We start from the raw sequence: 19,311 nt of genomic DNA, 5'->3' as shown, positions 1-19,311 counted from the left end.
CTGCCCAAACACTTCTGAAGTAGCTCTCAGTCAAGATCATCGATGATGTCTCTGACATTTTCATTTTATTATCTTATTTTTAATAATTTTTCTCAGTTATAAAAGTAATAAAAAATCTTATTGGGGAAAAAAGTCACAGTCAATACAGAAATGAGTTGAATATATGCTCTTATTTTCCCTATTTGACTTCCCTATGCCCTCCAACCAACATACCCACTGCCAGCAATTTGGTGCATATGCTCTCAACCTTTCCCCCCTACTTTTATATGCTATATTTTTAGACACTATAAATATATATATTTATATGGGAAGATATCAAAAAGCATGTTAAGTGATTAAAGCAAGGTGTAGAACAGTATAGTATGGTTACTATACTAACAATATATGAGAGTTCTTATTTCCTCAAATACTGATTATTATCCAATAAAAAAATCTGCCAACTGTTTAGATTACAATTTATATCTCATGGTTATTTTAATTTACATTTTTTATTATTAATGAGGCTAAGCATTTTTTTTTTTAGTAAACTCTACCCCCAATGTGGGGCTTGAACTCACAACCTAGAGATCAAGAGTCCAGTAGCTCTACCAACTGAGCCAGTCATGTGCCCCTATTGTTTCTTCTTTAATTACCTATTCACATCCTTTTACCTCAACTGGCAAATGCACTGGATGCTTCTGCTTTATTTTACTTGATCCCTCTATAGCATTTGACATTACTGACTACCCCCCACCTTTAAAAATTTCCTTCCATGGCTTTTGTGAGATACCCCTTTTTTCTAGGTTTATTCCCATTTCTCCTCAGTCTTCTTTATAGGTTTTCCTTCCTCTGTCCCTCCATTTCATGCCGGGGTCCCCAAAGGTTCTGTCTGAAGTCCTCATTGTTCACTTACATATTCCCTGCAGATGATGTCATCTACCTTCTGGTTTTACCCACCGATTGCCTACTGATGACTCACACCCTATAACTCCAGCCAGATCTCTCTCCATACCTGGAATTCTACCTAGAAATCCTATAGGCATCTTAAACTTATCCTTGCCTATTGCTGAAGTCTCCTTTCCCCTCTCTTTACTTTTCACCCTTTAATCTGTTTCTTTTCTTGAATTCTCCATCTTGGTGGGTGTAACAATTATCTTTTAAATGTCAATGGTTCCCGTGCTTATGTGTCCATGCTCTGCATGTGTCACTCGCTCTGCCACTTCATTGCCTCCTCTGCTTGACTAATTCCTATGTATCCTTTGGGCTTGGTCGGGCACCACTTCTGGGAAGCCTTCCTTGACATGGTGTAGTCCAGGTTAAGAGCTTCTCCTAAATTCTCCCCCAGCACCATAAGTATTTCTCTAACATGGTACTTACTGTAACGGGATTATAAACTCTTATTTTCCAAACTCTAAACAGTCTCTTGAAGGCAAGGAGCACATCTTATTCCTCTTTGTGTTTCAATACCTGGAACCTAAGAGATCCTCCATAAATGTTTGTCTACATTCATGGTATCAACTTCTACCATCCCACTGTCTTGGACCTACTTTAGTCAGGCCTCTCAAATAGCACAAGGCAACCGATGACCTTCATGTTGCTCCAATGGTCAGTTCTCAGCTTTTCTGGGTATTTGACTCTGATGATAACTCTCCTTTAAAATTATCTTTTAACGTTTATTTATTATTGAGAAAGCATGAGCAGGGGAGGGACAGAGGGATGAAGAGACACAGAAACTGAAACAGGCCCCAGGCTCCGAGCTGTAAGCACAGAGCCCGATGTGGGGCTTGAACGCACAAACAGCATGACCATGACCCAAGTCAAATTCGGACACTTAACCGACTAAGCCACCTGGGTGCCTCTGATAACTCTCCTTTTAGAAGCACTTTCTTGGGGGCACGTGGGTGGCTCAGTTGGTAAAGCATCTGACTCTTGATTTTGGCTCAGGTAATGATCTTGTGGTTGTGAGTTGGAGCCCCACATTGGGTTCCATGCTGGCAGTGCAGAGCCTGCTTGGGATTCTCTCTCCCTCTCCATGCTCTCTCTCTTTCTCAGAAAAACAATACAAAACAAAAACTCTAGAAGCACTTTCTTCACGAGGCTTCTGGCACCCATGCTCTTGTTTCTACTGCTGTTTTACCAGCTGCTCCTACTCGGTCTCCTTTGCTGGTTCCTTCTTATCTCTAACTATAAACATCCAAGTGCTCCTGAGCTCAGTCCTCAGACCTCTTCTCTCTTCACTTCCTAAGTGATTGCATGCATCTCCTATCTGAAATATCATGGACACTTTGATTCACATCTCCAGCCCACATCTTTTCCAGTTTCAGATTTATATATCCAAGTTTTATATAATATCTCTACCTGGGGGGCACCTGGGGGGCTCAGTCCAACTCTTGGTTCCTGCTCAGGTCATGATCCCAGGGTTGTGGGATAGAGCTGCACATTGGGCGCTACTCTGAGCATGGAGCCTGCTTGGGATTCTCTCTCTCTTTCTCTCTCTCTCCTGTTCTCTCTACCCGCTTCTCTGCTTGTGCTCTCTGTATCTTTCAAAAACAAATAAATAAGCATTTAAAAAAAGCTCTACTTGGACATCTTAATGCATTTCACATTTAATGTTCCCCAAACTGAGTTTCTACCATTTTCCCTTCTCTAAACCTGCTTTTACTACAGATTTCTCCATCTCAATTAATGTTCTTTTTCCAGGTGTTTGAGCCAAAATGATTTTTGCCATTCACCATTTTTCTCTTTCTCTACTCTCAGTATAAGTCCTGACCACTTCTCATCACCTCTATAGCTACTACTCCAGTCCAGTGCGTTATCATCTCTTGCCTAAATCATGGAAATTGTCTGATAATTTGTCTCCATGCTTCTGCCATTGTTCCTAGAGTTTCTTCTTCCTCCTTTTAAAATTTAAGTCAGATCACATCACTCCTTTGGACACAAACCCTCTGACGGCTCCCATGTGACCAGAGTGAAAGCCCTGGTCTTCATAGTGGCTATGCTTTTGTTTTTCCCACTCCTCAAACATATCAAGAATGTTCCTGCCTCAGGACATTTGCATGTGCTCTTCCTTCTACCTGAATCATTCTTCTCCCTGGTTCATATCCTCAGATCTCTGCTCCAATGTCCCCTCATCAGAGGTTTTCCTGGACTACCTTACATTCTATCCCTCCTACCTACTTTGTGTTGTTTCTTAGCATTAGCCACCACCTAACACAATTTCTTTATTGTCCATCTCTCCCACTATAATATAAACTCCACGATGGCATAATTGTAGTCTGTATTAGTGCCTAAAACAGCACTTAGCACCTAGTAGGTGACCACTGAATACTTGCTAAATGAACGAGTGAAGGGAAAGAAGGAGAAAAAGAGGAAGGGCAAAAATAACAGGCAGGAGAGAGAGGAGGAAAGAAACCAGCAGTTGAGTGAAATGATGGTAGCTTTTGCTTACAGTGGTCCACAGGGGACCTATTTTTTAATTACAGGAAAATTAGGCCAAAGACCTGGTCAGCATCACCCCCCTGAAGAGAACAAATTGACAGGGGCACGTTATGCACTAACAAATAAGTTAGGTACTAAAAACCACTAGAAGGATGTTTTGGTAATGCCAGCTATATTAAAGAATTCTTACCCAAATAAGTGAGATTTTTTTGCTCACAAGATTAAATCAAGTTAATATTTCAAAAGAAATACACTCTCTAGCCCAGCTGGAAGCTAGCCAGCAGGGAGAGCAGAGAATGATTGAGAGCAAGAGCGCCTGTTCTACGGTTTTAGCCTTTGATGGATCCTGCAGTGAAGAAACTTGCTAACTAGACTGGGTCAAGAAGTGTGCTTTAAACAAAGAGCCCAGAGGATGACGACAGCTGCACAGCTGCTACCATTTAAATGCAGAAATACAGAAATTCTGGTTGTTTGATTTGGAACAAGGGAGGGAACCTAGGAAACCCTGTATTCTAATTTGAGCAGAAGCTAGTAAGCCATTTTACTGATCTCGGGCAAAACACTTGGCCTTCTATCTTTCACTCAACTCAGGGAAGAGGAAGGCGTTCAAAAGGAGAACCTCAGTGGAAAAATAAGATTCCCTGCACCTGAACCACGTCCTCCTGAGTAAAAGGCTCCCAAATCAGAGCAGCTGGCACCAATGCCTAGCTCAGCTGACAGAGCCCGAGCCCCACAGGGGCTGCAGGTGGCTGGGCCACACAGGCTCTGCTCAAGAAGTTCCACATGCCCTGGGGCTTCTCAATACTTACACTTCTCCTCTTTTCCATGTTTGCTTCTTCAGCTGCTTTCTGGTACCTTCAGAGAAGGGGGTGGGGGGAGAGAGAGAATGTCCTTAAATTAAATTTATGTTTTTACTCTTTTTCTTAATGTTTATTTTTGGGAGAGCACAAACATGGGAGAGACAGAGATGGGGGAACAGAGGATCTGAAGCGGGCTCTGCACCGACAGCAGCGAGCCCAAAGCAGGGCTCGAACTCATGAATCACGAGATCATGACCTGAGCCGAAATTGGAGGCTCAACCAATTGTGCCACCCAGGTGCCCTGTTTTTACTTTTTTAACCTTTAAGAAAACCACTTCTGCCTACATATTTCTGCCAGCAAGTGTCTTTAATCAACTCCAGCAGAAGCAGCAGAGAATCAGAGCGGCCCTCACTTCCTGCACCGGTACAGTCATCTGGTCTGATCTAACAGATCCAAGGCAAGGAGTCAAATGCTGGGAAGTAACTAGATAGAGCAGAAAGTCTGGGGTTTAAGTCCCACTTCAATCCCTTTTTAACTGTGATCACTTAACCTCTGTAAGCTTCAGTTTCCTTATCTAGAAAATGACTTTATAAATCTGTCAAGGTTGCTGTGAAGGTAAAATGAGATCACGTGCATAAAAACACTTTGGAATTAGTCAAAGGATGTCACATGGCATTGAACTGAGGATGCACATTTCCCCGGGCATTAATGCCTCTGCAATCTTACAGTTCTTGCCCGATGATGGAGAGGTAGTCACACTGCTTGTAAAGGTGTGAATGTAATAAATTATTGGTATTGTTACTTTAGCTCAATGTAGTTGATAGTATTACACGTTTTAAATGCCACTTTAAATGTTTTTAAAGAAATTACATATGATTTGGCATTTAAAGAAAAACTGTTTTACTGTTTTAGGTATATGTAAGGGTGATACACGGGGCGAAAAGTTTATATGCTAAGCAAGCACTGATCCTTTTAATTGACAGTGTTTTTCCTGAGTGATGCATGAAATAGTGGTAAGGATACAGTGGACGGCATTTTAGATTTGATAAACAGGCATGTATAATTTCAATTATTTTAATTTTATTATTACTTCCATCAGTTTTCTTACTTGGATCAGAAGATCCCTGAGAAACAACGGAAGTCCCAGGGCTTCTCGGAGGCGGTTAGGTTTTCTCCATTTGAAGGCAAAGATGGGCTGGGAGGTCTAGGCTGCAGCAAATCCCCAGGCCACCCAGAACAACCTTAGCCTGGATTCCTCAGGGCCTCTGACGGCAGCACCGTCACCCAGAGTATGCCCACTGCATACCTCCTCTTGGACATACATGCCTAGACCTCAGCACCAACCCAACCCTAGAAAAGGGCCACTTGTTCTCTGTCTTAAGGTAGAACTTCTGAATTCACAAATCACTTGGGGAAGAAGAGGAGGTGAGAGAAAAAGAAAAAAGCAGAATGGGGAAGGGCCCATCCCTCTCCCAAAACCAACTTTTTTGTTTTGTTTTGTTTTGTCTTGTTTTAGGGAGGACAATTTAATGATTCATCACTTACATACAACACCCGGTGCTCATTACAACAAGTGTCCTCAATACCCATCACCCATCTAACCCACCTCCCCGCCACCTCTCTCCAGCAACCCCCAGTTTGCTATCATTAAGAGTTTATTAGTTTGCTTCCCATTCTTCTCTCCTCCCACCCTTCTCTTATGCTCATCTGCTTTGTTTCTTTTTTTTTAATGTTTATTTGTTTATTTTTAGAGAGAGACGGGGGGGGGAGCAGAGAGAGAGAATCACAAGCAGACTCCAGGCTGTCAGCAAAGAGCCTGATGTGGGGTTTAATCCCATGAACTGTGAGATCGTGACCTAAGCTAAAATCAAGAGCCAGACACTTACCTGACTGAGCCACCCAGGCACCCCAACACAAAAACATTTTTAACCTATGAAGTAGGGAAAGATTTTTCTTTTAAAGCTGATCTACTTACACTGAGGGTAAATTAATATGGAAGCATTTTGTCAATTTTACAAAAGCACAAATGTTGTGATTCATCAATTCTGTCTCAGAATTTGTCCTATAGATATACTCACACAAACAAAGGTGACTTTTATATTAGATTATTTGTCAGAGCATTAACTGTAATAACAAAAGACTGAAAACAACCTGAATGCCCATTAGCAGAAGACTGGTAAATAAATTACAATGGAATACTATGCAGCATGAAAAGGGATAATGGCAATGGCTGCACAGTAATGTAAATGTTCTTAATGCCACTGAATTATATACTTCAAAACAGTTAAAATGATAAATTACATGTTATGTATAACACATCACAATTAAACAAACACAACAAAACAGTATCATACTGGCATAAAGACATGGATCAATGGAATGGAACAGAGACCAGTCAAAAACAATTACAGTTACTTTAACTGCATGAAGAAAATGATTACTAATGGATGGAAGTCACCCTATTATAGAAAGATTTGCCACAGATTTCCCATCTGTATTTTCTCAGAAGGGTTAAAGATATTTGAACTGTGAAATCTTTGCATTTATCTGTGCCAGCCCTGTCCATTTCCCCCTTTACTTAACCAAGGTATTAAGCATGACTGTCACAACTGTTGTTTCCCAATAAGCCAGCAGTATGATATTATTTGATATAAGTCATATAATTGTAACCTGAATTTTACCATCTAAATGTAATGTTGACATGTTGCTTCCTACATTAAAATCTTTTTTGTTGGGGTGGGGGGGAAGGAATATAGCCCAGAAATAAACCCTTACAAATGGAGTCAAGGGCTTTTCAACAAGGGTACCAAGACCATCTAATAGGGAAAGGACAATCTTTTCAACAAATGATGCTGGGAAAACTGGATCACTGGATCTCCACATGCAAAAAAAAAAAAAAGAAGAAGAAGAAGTTGGACCCTTACCTACACCATATACAAATATTAAGTCAAAATGGATTAAAGACCTAAGTGTAAGAACTGAAACTATAAAACTCTTAGAAGAAAACAGGGGCCAAGATTCATGACATTGAATTTGCTAATGATTTCTTGTAATAAAAGTACATGCAACAAAAGAAAAAGTGGATAAACTGAACTTCAACAGGGGCGCCTGGGTGGCTCAGTCGGTTAAGTGGTCGACTTCGGCTCAGGTCATGATCTCACAGTCCGAGGGTTTGAGCCTCACGTCGGGTTCTGTGCTGACAGCTCAGAGCCTGGAGCCTGCTTTGGATTCTGTGTCTCCCTCTCTCTCTGCCGCTCCCCTGTTCACTCTCTATCTCTGTCTCTCAAAATAAAAAAATAAAAATACATAAAACTTTTTAAAAAATTGAACTTCAACAAAATCTGTACATCAAAGGAAACTAATTAACAGGATGAAATAGCACTCCATATAATAAAAGAAAGTATTTGTAAACCATACATCAGATAAGGGATTAACATCCAAAATATAGGAATTTTTAAACATAACAAATATAGGATAATATTGTACATACTATTCTGCATCTCCCTTTCTCCATCTTAGAACAGCTGAATTTCTATTCAAGCACTAGAGAAAAGTAGTAAAAGGAAATAACCCAGAGATACAGTTCCTGCTCTCAGCTTACAGTTTAGACATTAAACACTTAAGCATATGAATATATATTATAGAGATATAATGTATGATATATAATACACACACACACATCATAATAAATCCTTTAAAGAAAAAGAACACAGAATTATGAAACAGCCTAACAAAGAAATCAAACTGAGAAGGCAGTGGCAGGGGGAGGGGCGGTATGTGTATGTTGTACGAAGGAAGCCTTCTTGAAAAAATGACCTTTAGACTGAGATGTGAAGTTTGAGCAAAAGAGTTAGCCAGGCCAAACCAGGGGGGAGAAGCATTCCAGGCACAGAAAAATAGCACACACGAAGGCCCCAACGTGTCTCAGGTGTAAGTACATAAAGCTCCAGTGTTGCTGAAGCACAGAGAGAGAGAGAGAGAGAGAGAGAGAGAGAGAGAGAGAGACAGGGAGAGAGAGACAGAGAGAGACAGAGAGAGAGAGAAAGAGAGACAGAGAGAGAGAGAGAGAGAGAGAGAGAGAGAGAAACAGAGAGAGAGAGAGACAGAGAGACAGAGAGAGAGAGAGAGAGAGGGAGGGAGGGAGAGAGAGATGGAGCGGGGAGCCAGAGGTTTCGTGGGCCATGCTGAGCATTTTGAATGTAATCCTAGGTACAAGGGATGGTCACTGATCCAATTCCTGTTTTTATTTTTATTTTTTTAATGTTTATTTTTGAGAGGGAGAGACAGAGTGTGAGCAGGGGAGGGGCAGAAGAGAGGGAGACACAGAATCCAAAGCAGGCTCCAGGCTCCGAGCTGTCAGCACAGATGTAGGGCTTGAACTCACAAACCATGAGATCATGGCCTGAGCCAAAGTCCAACCCTTAAGTGAGCTACCCAGACCCCCCAATTCCTTTTTTTTTTAAAAATGTTTTTAATGTTTTTTATTTATTTTTGATACAGAGAGAGACAGAGCATGAGAGGGGGAGGGGCAGAGAGAGAAGGAGACACAAAATCTGAAGCAGTCTCCAGGCTCTGAGCTAGCTGTCAGCACAGAGCCTGATGCGGGGCTCGAACCCATGAACGTGAGATCTGACCTGAGCCGAAGCCGGAGGCTTAACCGACTGAGCCACCCAGGTATCCCCCAATTCCTCTTTTTAAAAGAGTGCTCTAGGGGCGACTGGGTGGCTCAGCCAGTTAAGTGACAAGCTCTTGGTTTCAGCTCAGTTCATGATCTCACTGCAGTGAGCTCTGCCCTGACAGTGTGGAGCCCTGCTTGGGATTCTCTCTCTCTGCCCCTCCCCCACTAACTGTCTGTCTGTCTGTCTGTCTGTCTCTCTCTCTCTCTCTCTCTCTCTCTCTCTGTCAAAAGAAATACATAACCTTAAAAAAAATAATAATAAAGGAGTGCTCTAGAGGCTGTGTGGAGAATGGACTAGAGGGGCCGACAAAGGAGGTGGCATTAATGAGAGGTGATGCTGGCCTGGCCCAGGGTGGTGGCGCTGGAGTGAAAGAAAAGTGAATAGGCTTGAGATGTATTTCATAGGTAGAATCAACAGGACTGGTAGTAAGGGGATGGGGAAGAAGGAGTCAAGAACGATTCCCGGGTTTTTGGCAGCTGCGTCATGGAATTACTGGTGACCCGGATGAGGCATTCTGAAGGAGAGCAAATTTGGGGATGGGGAAGATAAAGAGTGCAGCATCAGCCATGTTAGCTGACTAGCAATATAAATTGCTAGTAATATAAATTCAGGACTTGTCTGTCCACAGATGGTATTAAAGCCATGAGAATACATGTCACCTACAAGAGTGTGCAGTGTGAGAAGAGGTCCTGGAGACTCTAACATTTAGCAGTCAGAAGAGGATGAGGGGGTGACCAGAGAAAACAACAAGAACAGAGAGGTAGCAGAAAACCAGGAAACTGCCAGAGAAGCCAAGAGAAGGAAAAATGTGGGAAGGACAAAGTCATGTGCTACAAACGCTATAAACCCCTGGGTTTAGCAACACAGTAGCCTCTTATAACTCTGGCAATCCTTTTCCATTATAAATATAATTAGTTTACCCAAGCTCCTTTTAATGTACATTTGGATTGTTTCCAGTTCTCTACCATTACAAATAGCTCTTTGGTGAATGTCCTTGTACATATATCCTCCCCCACCACCTCACTTGCACTAATACATCTGTCTCCCAGTCCCTAAAAGTGGAAACACAGGAAAAAAGTGGATTATACATAGAAAGGAACTTAACAGTTGGCCTTGACCCTTGTTTCCACACCCCCTGGGTAATCATCTACAGTATATTACAGTGATAACATAACGTGTGAGAGCTAGGGCCAATCAGCAGACAGGTTTATTCTTAGACAATTGTTCTCCAAGGCAAAGTATTTGCACTGTGGTTAGTTGAGTAAATAGGCTCAAAGGTTCCCTTCCTTCTACTGTCTTAACAGAAACATAGATTTAAAGAAAGAAGACCAGAATAATTTCCATCTTCAGTCCTGTCCTTTTAGCATGGAGGCATCTGAAAGACACAGGTGTATCCTCTGGTGGCTGTCTTGAATTATGTTTTGAAACTGCACTCAAATATCCCCACCCTTTATTTATAATGAGGTACTTGCTAAATATTAGATACCCAGGGAGAAAGGTCGAATACCCCTGCTTTCTCCCGTCAGTACCTTGGTACTTTTTACAATTTTGCACTCTCGGGATGCTAAGAGACTCTGAGGTGCCATACTTCTAAATTCAGTGTTAGAACAGGATTCTACACTCACTCTTTCCTCAAAGGCACTTAGAGCAATGGCGTAATTCTAACACAAAATGTGGTCGCTGATTTTGCGGGGGAGGGGGAAGGCATTTTGAAGATCCAAATTTGGGAGGGGGGGAATATTTGCAGTGACATTTTTATAATTAAAATCTCATCCCTCATCCCTTCCCAGATTGTCTTGTCCTCCGGTCTCCTCTTCTTCACATACAGAATTTAATCTTGCAACTGCTCATTAATGCTCAGCTGTGGGGCAGGCAGCTGATGGAGGATGCTACAATCATCTTGGGAGTAATAACAGTGCCTCAAACTTTTCTAAGGCCAGAATAGAGTTCCTGAGCCATGACTCTTGCATGCCCTCAAAGAGAGCAAAGAGAAAATGGAAACTCCCAAGTTTCAGGGAATGTATTTTCCTCTAGAATTATTTCACCACTAAAATGTTACAGAGAAGCAAAAAAGGAAAGAAAAAAAAAAGGAAGTTAGCCAGGGAGATCTGAGGGTCCAGTTTTTCTTAATGGAGGAAAAACTAAATATAAGTCAGGTTCCTTCTTGAGACTATGGAGTGGGTAAAGTCATAACCAAGGTGGAGGTGTTGGGGGGGTGAGTGTGGGGGTGGGGTTGCAGGGATCTGTGTGCTGGCTTTGGCCTGGCGGCTATCTGGGAGCCTCAGTCATAATCACTGGCCATCAAGTTCCTTGTCTGTCAGAGGAATGGGGCAAAGGTTAGCCAAGCCAGTGGTTTTAAAACTCTTTTCACTGTAGAATCTTACCTTCAAATGATATCTTTTTGTTTTAAGTGTTTTTTTGTTTTGTTTTGTTTTGTTTTTTGAGAGACAGATGGAAGTCTGAAGCAGGCTTCAGGCTCTGAGCTGTCAGCACAGAGCTGCAATCCGGGACTCGAACCCACAAACTGTGAGATCATGACCTGAGCCGAAGTTGGACACTAAACTGACTGAGCCATCCAGACACCCCTAAATGATATCTTATTTAGAAACTAACATATAAAAGAGATCGAAGCAGCACAGTTGGTGTGGAGGATCTCAGGCTCGGCCCTTTCGATCTTCCCATCTTTCCAGACCTGGCCCCTGAGGTTCCTCTGAAGAACTCAAGAGAGGCTGAAGACCAATAAGCCAGATTCCCTTCCTTCGAAAAATGTAAGAGTCCAAAAGGAGTCTTCTGCAAAAAAAACCCAAATTCCACTAAAGGAGTCAAATTTTAATCAAGCAATGGATTATGTTACACTAAAGTTAATGATGAGTAAAACTAAAGCTAGACATTCAAATTGACTTGTCAATAGGACCTTCCTTACGTCAAATTTAATGATTTATATAGTATAGAGGTTCAGTAAAAGAAATAAACCTAAAAAGTAATTATGAGACACAAGCTCTATGCTAGAAAAAATTATTCTTACATACAAATAAATGTAAAACATGTTAAAAGAAAGCCCAGCTAATTCTACAAACATGAGCCAGAGAAAGCTTCCAAATACGCTTTTATATTAATCTCTGATCAGAAACCTCCTAAGGTTTCCTATAGTCTCTTAACTAGGCTTGTACAGGATTTACTCATTCCAAACCCCATAATAGGGAGTGTTTCAAAATAAGAAAATCAGGTCAGCAGGTGTTGGAAGTAGAGATTAGTATATGCTTTGTGGAACACGGTCCTGCAATCTGCTTTCGCAACTTACAGTGAGTGACCCCTAAAAGCCCTGAGCAAGATCAGCAAGGCTGATTCAGGGTCTCCATTGAGCATGTAATGTGAAGAAGATACCCAGGCCGATTCTCTGATTTATCTGTCCTAAGCGTACATCTCGCCCTGTACTATTTCTGTGCTTTAGACCTCCTGGGGTTCTCTGCAATGTTGCCCCCATCCTCTCAGCCTACCAAATCAAACTCTATTTATCCTTCAAAACTAATTTAATACAGGGGCATGTGGGTGCTCAGTCGGTTAAGTGTCCAGCTCTTCAGCTCATGTCACGATCTCATGGTTTATAGGATAGAGCCCCACTTTGAACTCCCACAGTGAGCCTGCTTGGGATCCACTCTCTCCACCCCACCCCCTCCCTAGCTCGCTCACTCACGCTCTCTCTCTCTCTCTCTCTCTCTCTCTCTCTCTCTCTCACACACACACACACACACACACACATTCTCTCGAAGGGAAGGGAAGGGGAGGGGAGGGGAGGGGAGGGAAGGGAAGGGAAGGGAAGGGAAGGGAAGAGAAGAAAATATAGCATGATGCCTGGCACATTGATTCTGTGAACGATTTCAGGATTTACAGTTTTGCATAATTGCCATTTGTTCTTATAACCTTCATGGAGAAAAGACAGTCACCCTGCTATGCTAGGAGAAGGTGACCTCTAAAATGACTTCTGGCTTTTTCTCTGTAAGATTAAGAAAGCCTCTAAGATGAACTGCTTTTCCCAATTTCCTACTTCTCATCAGCGCTAAAGCCTTAATTCCTCCATCTTGAGAACTGGCAGGGTGAAGCAATGACAGAATAAAGGGCTGGGAAGGGAAGGGAAGAAGGGGTGAGCGTTTCACTGAGGTGACCACTGAGGTAGGCAGGGAAGGAAGTGAAGTCAAGAAGGAGACTGACATCCACAGCCTGGGTGTCCTGTTTTGGCCCAAGAATAGCATCAGTGGGAATAAAAGAGTGGAACAGTATTAGGACACGAGGCTCCAATCAGAAAGGTATTCCAAATGCACATTCCAGAGATGGATTCTGCATGAGATAAGGTTGGGGTCGAATGCAGGGTCATGGGAGACAATGTGTCCGTTGAAAAAGTAGGGAAGATCAAGCAATTATGAGCTCAGAGTATGAGATCATTTATGTGGACCAGTGATTCTTCACTGGGGGCACGACAGGCAGTGGGGGACATCTGGAAATGTGCAAGGGAATCTTCCTAAGATTTCTCTTCCACCTCATTTTTCTTTTTTGGATGTCACAATGTCATGGGGTCCTACTAGCATTTGGAGGAAGGCAAGATGATGAACATCCGGCAGAGGGAAGGTCTGCCCCATTAAAAATGCCAATAGCACCCTCACTGAGAAACACTAAGGAGAGAACGAAGCTGGAAGCGACTGTCCCCAGGAAAGGTGGCTGGCAAACTACTGCAAAAAAAAAAAAAAAAGGGAATATAGAAAGAGTATAGTACAGTTAGATGTGAGCCTCAAAGCACAGATTTAGAACTTCAGAACAAGGAATGAAAAACAATGGATGGGAACCAGTAGTGGAGATTTAGGACAGCAGCAACCCTGACTCCCAGCCCCAGCATGTACAGAATGAGCAGGCGGCCACTGCTCAGAGACAGAAGGCAAGTGGAGGGAAAGCCAAGTTCAGCTGAAGAGAAGTGGGGCTAGGGAGGGTGAAAAGGGTAAGAATGTGGAGAAGTCTCTCTGCAGAACAGGGAGTTTCCAACTCCCATTAATCACATCTCAACACTGTCTCAATTCCTTCCCTTCCTTTCCATTCCTGCTGTCCCCCACCCTCAACAGATTTCACTGGGTTCTCAAGAAAGCCTCACAACTTGTCTCTATGCTATCAATCTCTCACCTGTCCAGTCTACTTTTTACACTGTTGCCAGAAGCATCTTTCTAAGATACAAGTCTGATCATGTCATTCTTTCTGCTTGAAAACCTTCAATTGTTTCCCTTGTTTAACTAAATTCTAAACTTAGTATGGCATTCAAGGCCATCTATCACCTGGCTCAAACTAAACTGTTCTAGTACCTTCTCCCTTTTTTATCTCTCCATGCTAGACTGCTTGCTTTCCCATTCCCTTTATTCATGGTTAGTTTCCATAATTCTTTGTTTGAACCTATCATAAACTTTATTCCTTCTGCTTTATGTTCAAGTTCACTGCTGTGAGTTCACAAGTCCATCTCTTTCACTACCAGTGCTTCCTAAACCTCCCTGAAAGTAAAATTCACCTGGGATACTTGTTGAAAACACAAATTCCTGGGCCCCATTCCAGACACACACAATGAGACTCTTTAGGGGAGGGGCCAGGGAAGCCATAGTAGATAGTTTAAAAACATGTTCAAAAAAATCTTTGACATTCCTGAAGTACCTGGTGGCTCAGTTGGTTAAGCATCTGACTTCAACTCAGGTCATGATTTCACAGTTCATGAGTTCAAGCCCTGCATCGGACTGTCTGCTATCTGCACAGAGCCTGCTTCAGATCCCCTGTCTGCCTCTCTCCCCCTTCTTTCCCCCCTACTTCTCTCTCTGCCCCTCTCCCCCTTCTCTCTCTCCAAAATAAACATTAAAAAAAATGGACATTCCTCTCATCGAAAAATAGAGTCAAGTTCTCCTCCCTCTGAATATGGGCCAGCCTTAGGGACTGGCTCCTAATGAAGAGCATGTGGCAAAAGTGATTCTGTATAACTTCTGAAGCCAGGTCATAAAAGGCCACACAACTCCTGATCATTTCTCCCTTCTTCCTCTGTTCCCTCCCTCCCTCTGTATCTGGATGCTTGCCCTGACACCCAGCCAACTAAGCCAAATAGCCACACGGAAAAGCCATGTATAGGTATTCTGACCAGGGCCCCAGCTGAGATGCCAGATGACTGCCAGCAGCAATGACCTGACTTGTGAGTGATTGAGCGAGCCTTTAGAGGACCATGGGCCCTGTCTTTGAGCCACCTTGGCAGATCCAAATGAAGCAGAGGCAAGCCCGACCCAAAATGGACATTCACAAGCAAAATAAATGTTAGTATTTCAAGCCACTAAATTTTGGAGATTTTTTTTTCCATGCAGCAACAGATAACTGGGACACCATGTTATTTATTTATTTATGTATTTATTTATTTATGCTGTGTCTTAAGTTTGCAATGTCTATTCAATTTATTTTTTTTAATTAAAAAAAAAAATTGACATCCAAGTTAGTGAGCATATAGTGCAACAATAATTTCAGGACTAGATTCCTTAATGCTCCTTACCCATTTAGCCCATCCCTCCTCCCACAACCCCTCCAGGAACCCTCTGTTTGTTCTCCATATTTAAGAGTCTCTTAGGTGTTGTCCCCCTCCCTGTTTTTATATTATTTTTGCTTCCCTTCCCTTATGTTCCTCTGTTTTGTATCTTAAAGTCCTCATATGGGTGAAGTCCTAAGATATTTGTCTTTCTCTGACTGACTAATTTCACTTAGCATAATACCCTCTAGTTCCATCAATACATAGTTGCAAATGGCAATATTTCATTCTTTTTCATTGCTGAGTAATACTCCATTGTATATATATACACCACATCTTCTTTATCTATGTATCCATCGATGGACATTTGGGTTCTTTCCATTCTTTGGCTATTGTTGATAGCTGCTATAAACATTGGGGTGCATGTGCCCCTTTGAAACATACCTGTATCCCTTGGATAAATACCCAGTAGGAACACTATATTATTAATAGGTACCCCAGGTGATTCTTAAGATGAAGGAAGTTTGGGGACTTCGTCTACCATATAAGCCATACTAACTTATACCATCAATTTCCTTGAGGTCAAGGATTATGTCTTACTATCTTCCTAGATCTCTGTCCCTTTTTCCTAAAATATCTTTATTGATTTTACTTTTTTTGGTAAGAATAACACATTTGCCATAAAATTACAATAATACAAAATGCATAATGTAGAAGATAAAAGGTCTATGCAAGTCTCCTTCCACCTTCATTCTACCTTAAGCGGTAAACAAAGTGAACAGTTTGGAAGGGCAGTGTTTACAACAGCGCAAGTACTTGATGAATTTGTTATTGAGGAAAAGGTGACATTGTAGATTATAGAAACCTCCTATTGCTATTTAGCTGTATCCTAGATACAGCTCCCAGAATTACTTTCTTCAAATCTTGACCACCTTTTCTCTCTTAAATGTACTGTAGCTTCCTACTAACAAACTCTACTAGCGAGGTAAATCTACCAGCTGCCCTAAGCTCCTCCCCAGTATGGCATCTCCCTTTGAGTAAAGTCAATGTGTTTGGGCAGTCCTGGTACATTACTTACAAATACCATTCCTTCAACATCTGCTGAGTGCCCACTATGTTCCAGTCACCATGCTATACATTAGGCGTATAAAATAAGTGGGAAAGGGGCCCTCATATCAAAGAACTCATGGTCCAGAGTAGGGGGTCAGCAAACTTTTTCTTAAGGGACCAGATAGTAAATATTTTAGACTTTAGGTCACATGGTCTCTGCTGCAACTCTGCAGCTGTAGCAGGAAAGCAGCCAGAGACAATGCACAAATGGATATGATTGTGTTCCGATAAACCTTTATTTATTAAAACAGGCAGCCAGTGGGCTGTAGTTTGCCTACACAGTTTTCACTGTTCAAAAGAACTTTATGCAATGATGAAATGCTTCTGTGACTTCCAGAATGGTAGCCACTTGCTACTTGTAGCTATTGGACACTTGAAATGTGGCTAGGACAGCTGATGAACTGAATTTTAAGTATTATTTAATTTTAATTAATTTAAATTTAAATAGGCGCATATGTAGTGGCTACTATACTGGACAAAGCAGGTATAGAGTATACCTAAAGCCCCCTTCAACTAAATCACTGGATGCCTCACAACTTACCTCAGCCAAAAAGCCTGCCTGATTAGCTTTTGCCCATGATGGTCCTTCTCTCTTATTCTGTTTCTAATACTTATTCCCATTCATTTTGGACTTGCTAACATTTTGCTTAATAAGTATGTATTTTATAATTATCTTTTGTGTTTGTAACTTTTTCTTTCCCTAACTAAACAAAAACTCAAGGATAGAGAATGTGTCTCTTTAAAAAAAATTTGTTTAATGTTTTATTTATTTTTGAGACAGAGAGAGACAGAGCATGAGCAGGCAGGGGCAGAGAGCGAGGGAGACACAGAATTGGAAGCAGGCTCCAGGCTCTGAGCTAGCTGTCAGCACAGAGCCTGACATGGGGCTCAAACCCATGAATGTGAGATCATGACCTGAGCTGAAGTCAAAGGCCTAACCGACTGAGCCACCCCGGCGCCCTGAGAATGTGTCTCTTGATTATTATCGTCCTTCTCCACAGTGTCTTGATTGGTGCCTAAAATACAAAAGGTCCTCAATAAAGCCAATTTTTTAGATTTTTTAAGTTTACTTATTCTGAGAGAGACAGAGAGGGAGCAGGGGAGGGGCAAAGAGAGAAAGAGAGATTCCAAAACAGGCTGTGCACTGCTAGCAGCGGAGCCTGACACAGGGCTCAAAGTCATGAACCATGAGATCATGACCTGAGCTGAAACCAAGAGCTGGACACTTAACAGACTGAGCCACCCAGGTGCCCCTCAATAAAGCCATTTTATACCACCTACTTCCTTTACTGATTTCCCTAACAGGTGGTAGTGTTTGCTCAAGACAGATGGTCCTTTTGGACAAAGATCAGCACTTACTTGGAGAATATTTCTACAATAGCTGATGACTTGTTCTTGTTGACAAGAGAAAGTTCTTTGGCCGTTACCCTCAATGATACTGAAGTCCACTGCCGTCGATTAAATGGTGTTGATTCCATCTTGTCTACAGATACTGAGATACCTATGCAATAAAGAAAGTCAGAGTATTAGACACAGAAGTGGATTCTCTAGTAGCCAAGGGCTGGCAGTGGTGTGGCATAAGAGTGAGCAGAGAGCTCTCCCTAGACCAGCAGACCACACTCCTCTACCAGTTCTCTCAAAAACTGTAACCTTGGTCCAATGATTCAATATCTGGGTTGTAGTTTCCTGTAAAATGAGAAGGTTAGACCAGATGATCTCTAAGGTCCCTTCCAGTTCCATCATTTTATGACTGACCTCACTGTGCAAACATCAGTTGGCCTTCCTCTGAACTTAAATCTGTTCCAAAGTCACATTTGGAGTGAAATGTTCCACTCTTCTGAATTACATCCCAGGGGAAGCACACTTGGCATCTGTGTAGACTCAGGTCCAAATTAGGTTCTACCTACATCCAAGTTTCTTTTGGCTGCCCATTCTCCCCAAACTGTGCATCACTGACCGCTTGGTTTGGAGGGAGAGCCGGGGACACAGCATGGTATAATATAAAGAGTGAGGACTTTAAGTTGAGATATCCTTCAGTTGGAATCATAACTTTTGTTACCTTGAACGACCTATATAATTTAGTACATATAGTTTTAGTTTCTTCAGCTGAAAAATGAGAATATTATGTGCCATTATTGGTGTTTTGGTATGGATTTAAGGAGAGGATATACTTAAAATATTAAGTAGGTTAAATAATGTATTAAGAGCATTTTAAATATATATACGAGAACTGGCTATTGTTATACTTATTTCTTTTACATTTTAACAATCTTAACAACTTGGGGAAGTATAATGCACTTTAAATGCAGGGGCCAAAACCTCTATTCTGAAATTATTTTCTAAAATTCCTCAAGTCAAAGAATACATATAGCTATGCCCCTGAAATCACCTAGTCCCAGTCCATTAATCTGGGTTTTTCCCCAGAAATTACCAAAGGAGTTTCTGCCCTAGTAGTTACCAAAGGAGTTCCAACCTTGATCAAGAAGACGTAAGATTAGAAATGAGTCCATAACTTCCTTATTTGAAGAGTGAAAACTATAGATAAAAATACTACTTGCAGGTTTCTTGACAATTGCAGAGCATAACTGATCTGATAGAATGCAGAGTTCATCATGCACTGTTTCTAGGAACCTTGACAAGAGAACACAGTGGCTTAACCAAGCAACCTGGGCTGCCATTTTACACTAAAAGTTCTATTATGCAAAGTAAGTGATAAGCAATCTTAAAGAACACACTACTTTTCAACTTGTTCTTCCAAATAAAGTCTTGTCTGAAAAC

General features: G+C 41.7%; 1 protein-coding gene across 4 annotated transcripts in view; it reads right to left on the bottom strand.

The window, feature by feature from the left end:
* LIMA1 (LIM domain and actin binding 1) overlaps window positions 1-19,311 on the bottom strand; it is an 86,031-nt gene that overhangs the window by 41,081 nt on the left and 25,639 nt on the right. For 3 of the 4 annotated variants that reach the window (XM_029955251.1, XM_029955252.1, XM_029955253.1), the window contains exons 2-3: window positions 17,893-18,034; window positions 4,227-4,272 (exon numbers count right to left, since the gene is read on the bottom strand). In XM_029955251.1, coding sequence (XP_029811111.1) covers window positions 4,227-4,272; window positions 17,893-18,011 — 165 coding nt within the window. In that variant the 5' untranslated portion in view covers window positions 18,012-18,034. Of the gene's footprint in view, window positions 1-4,226; window positions 4,273-17,892; window positions 18,035-19,311 lie in introns of those variants that run through there. The other variant, XM_029955254.1, reaches the window with a different exon arrangement.

Source organism: Suricata suricatta, chromosome 10 (genome assembly GCF_006229205.1).
Source record: "Suricata suricatta isolate VVHF042 chromosome 10, meerkat_22Aug2017_6uvM2_HiC, whole genome shotgun sequence".
Lineage (NCBI taxonomy): Eukaryota > Metazoa > Chordata > Mammalia > Carnivora > Herpestidae > Suricata > Suricata suricatta.
This window is presented reverse-complemented; position numbering and strand designations above follow the sequence as displayed.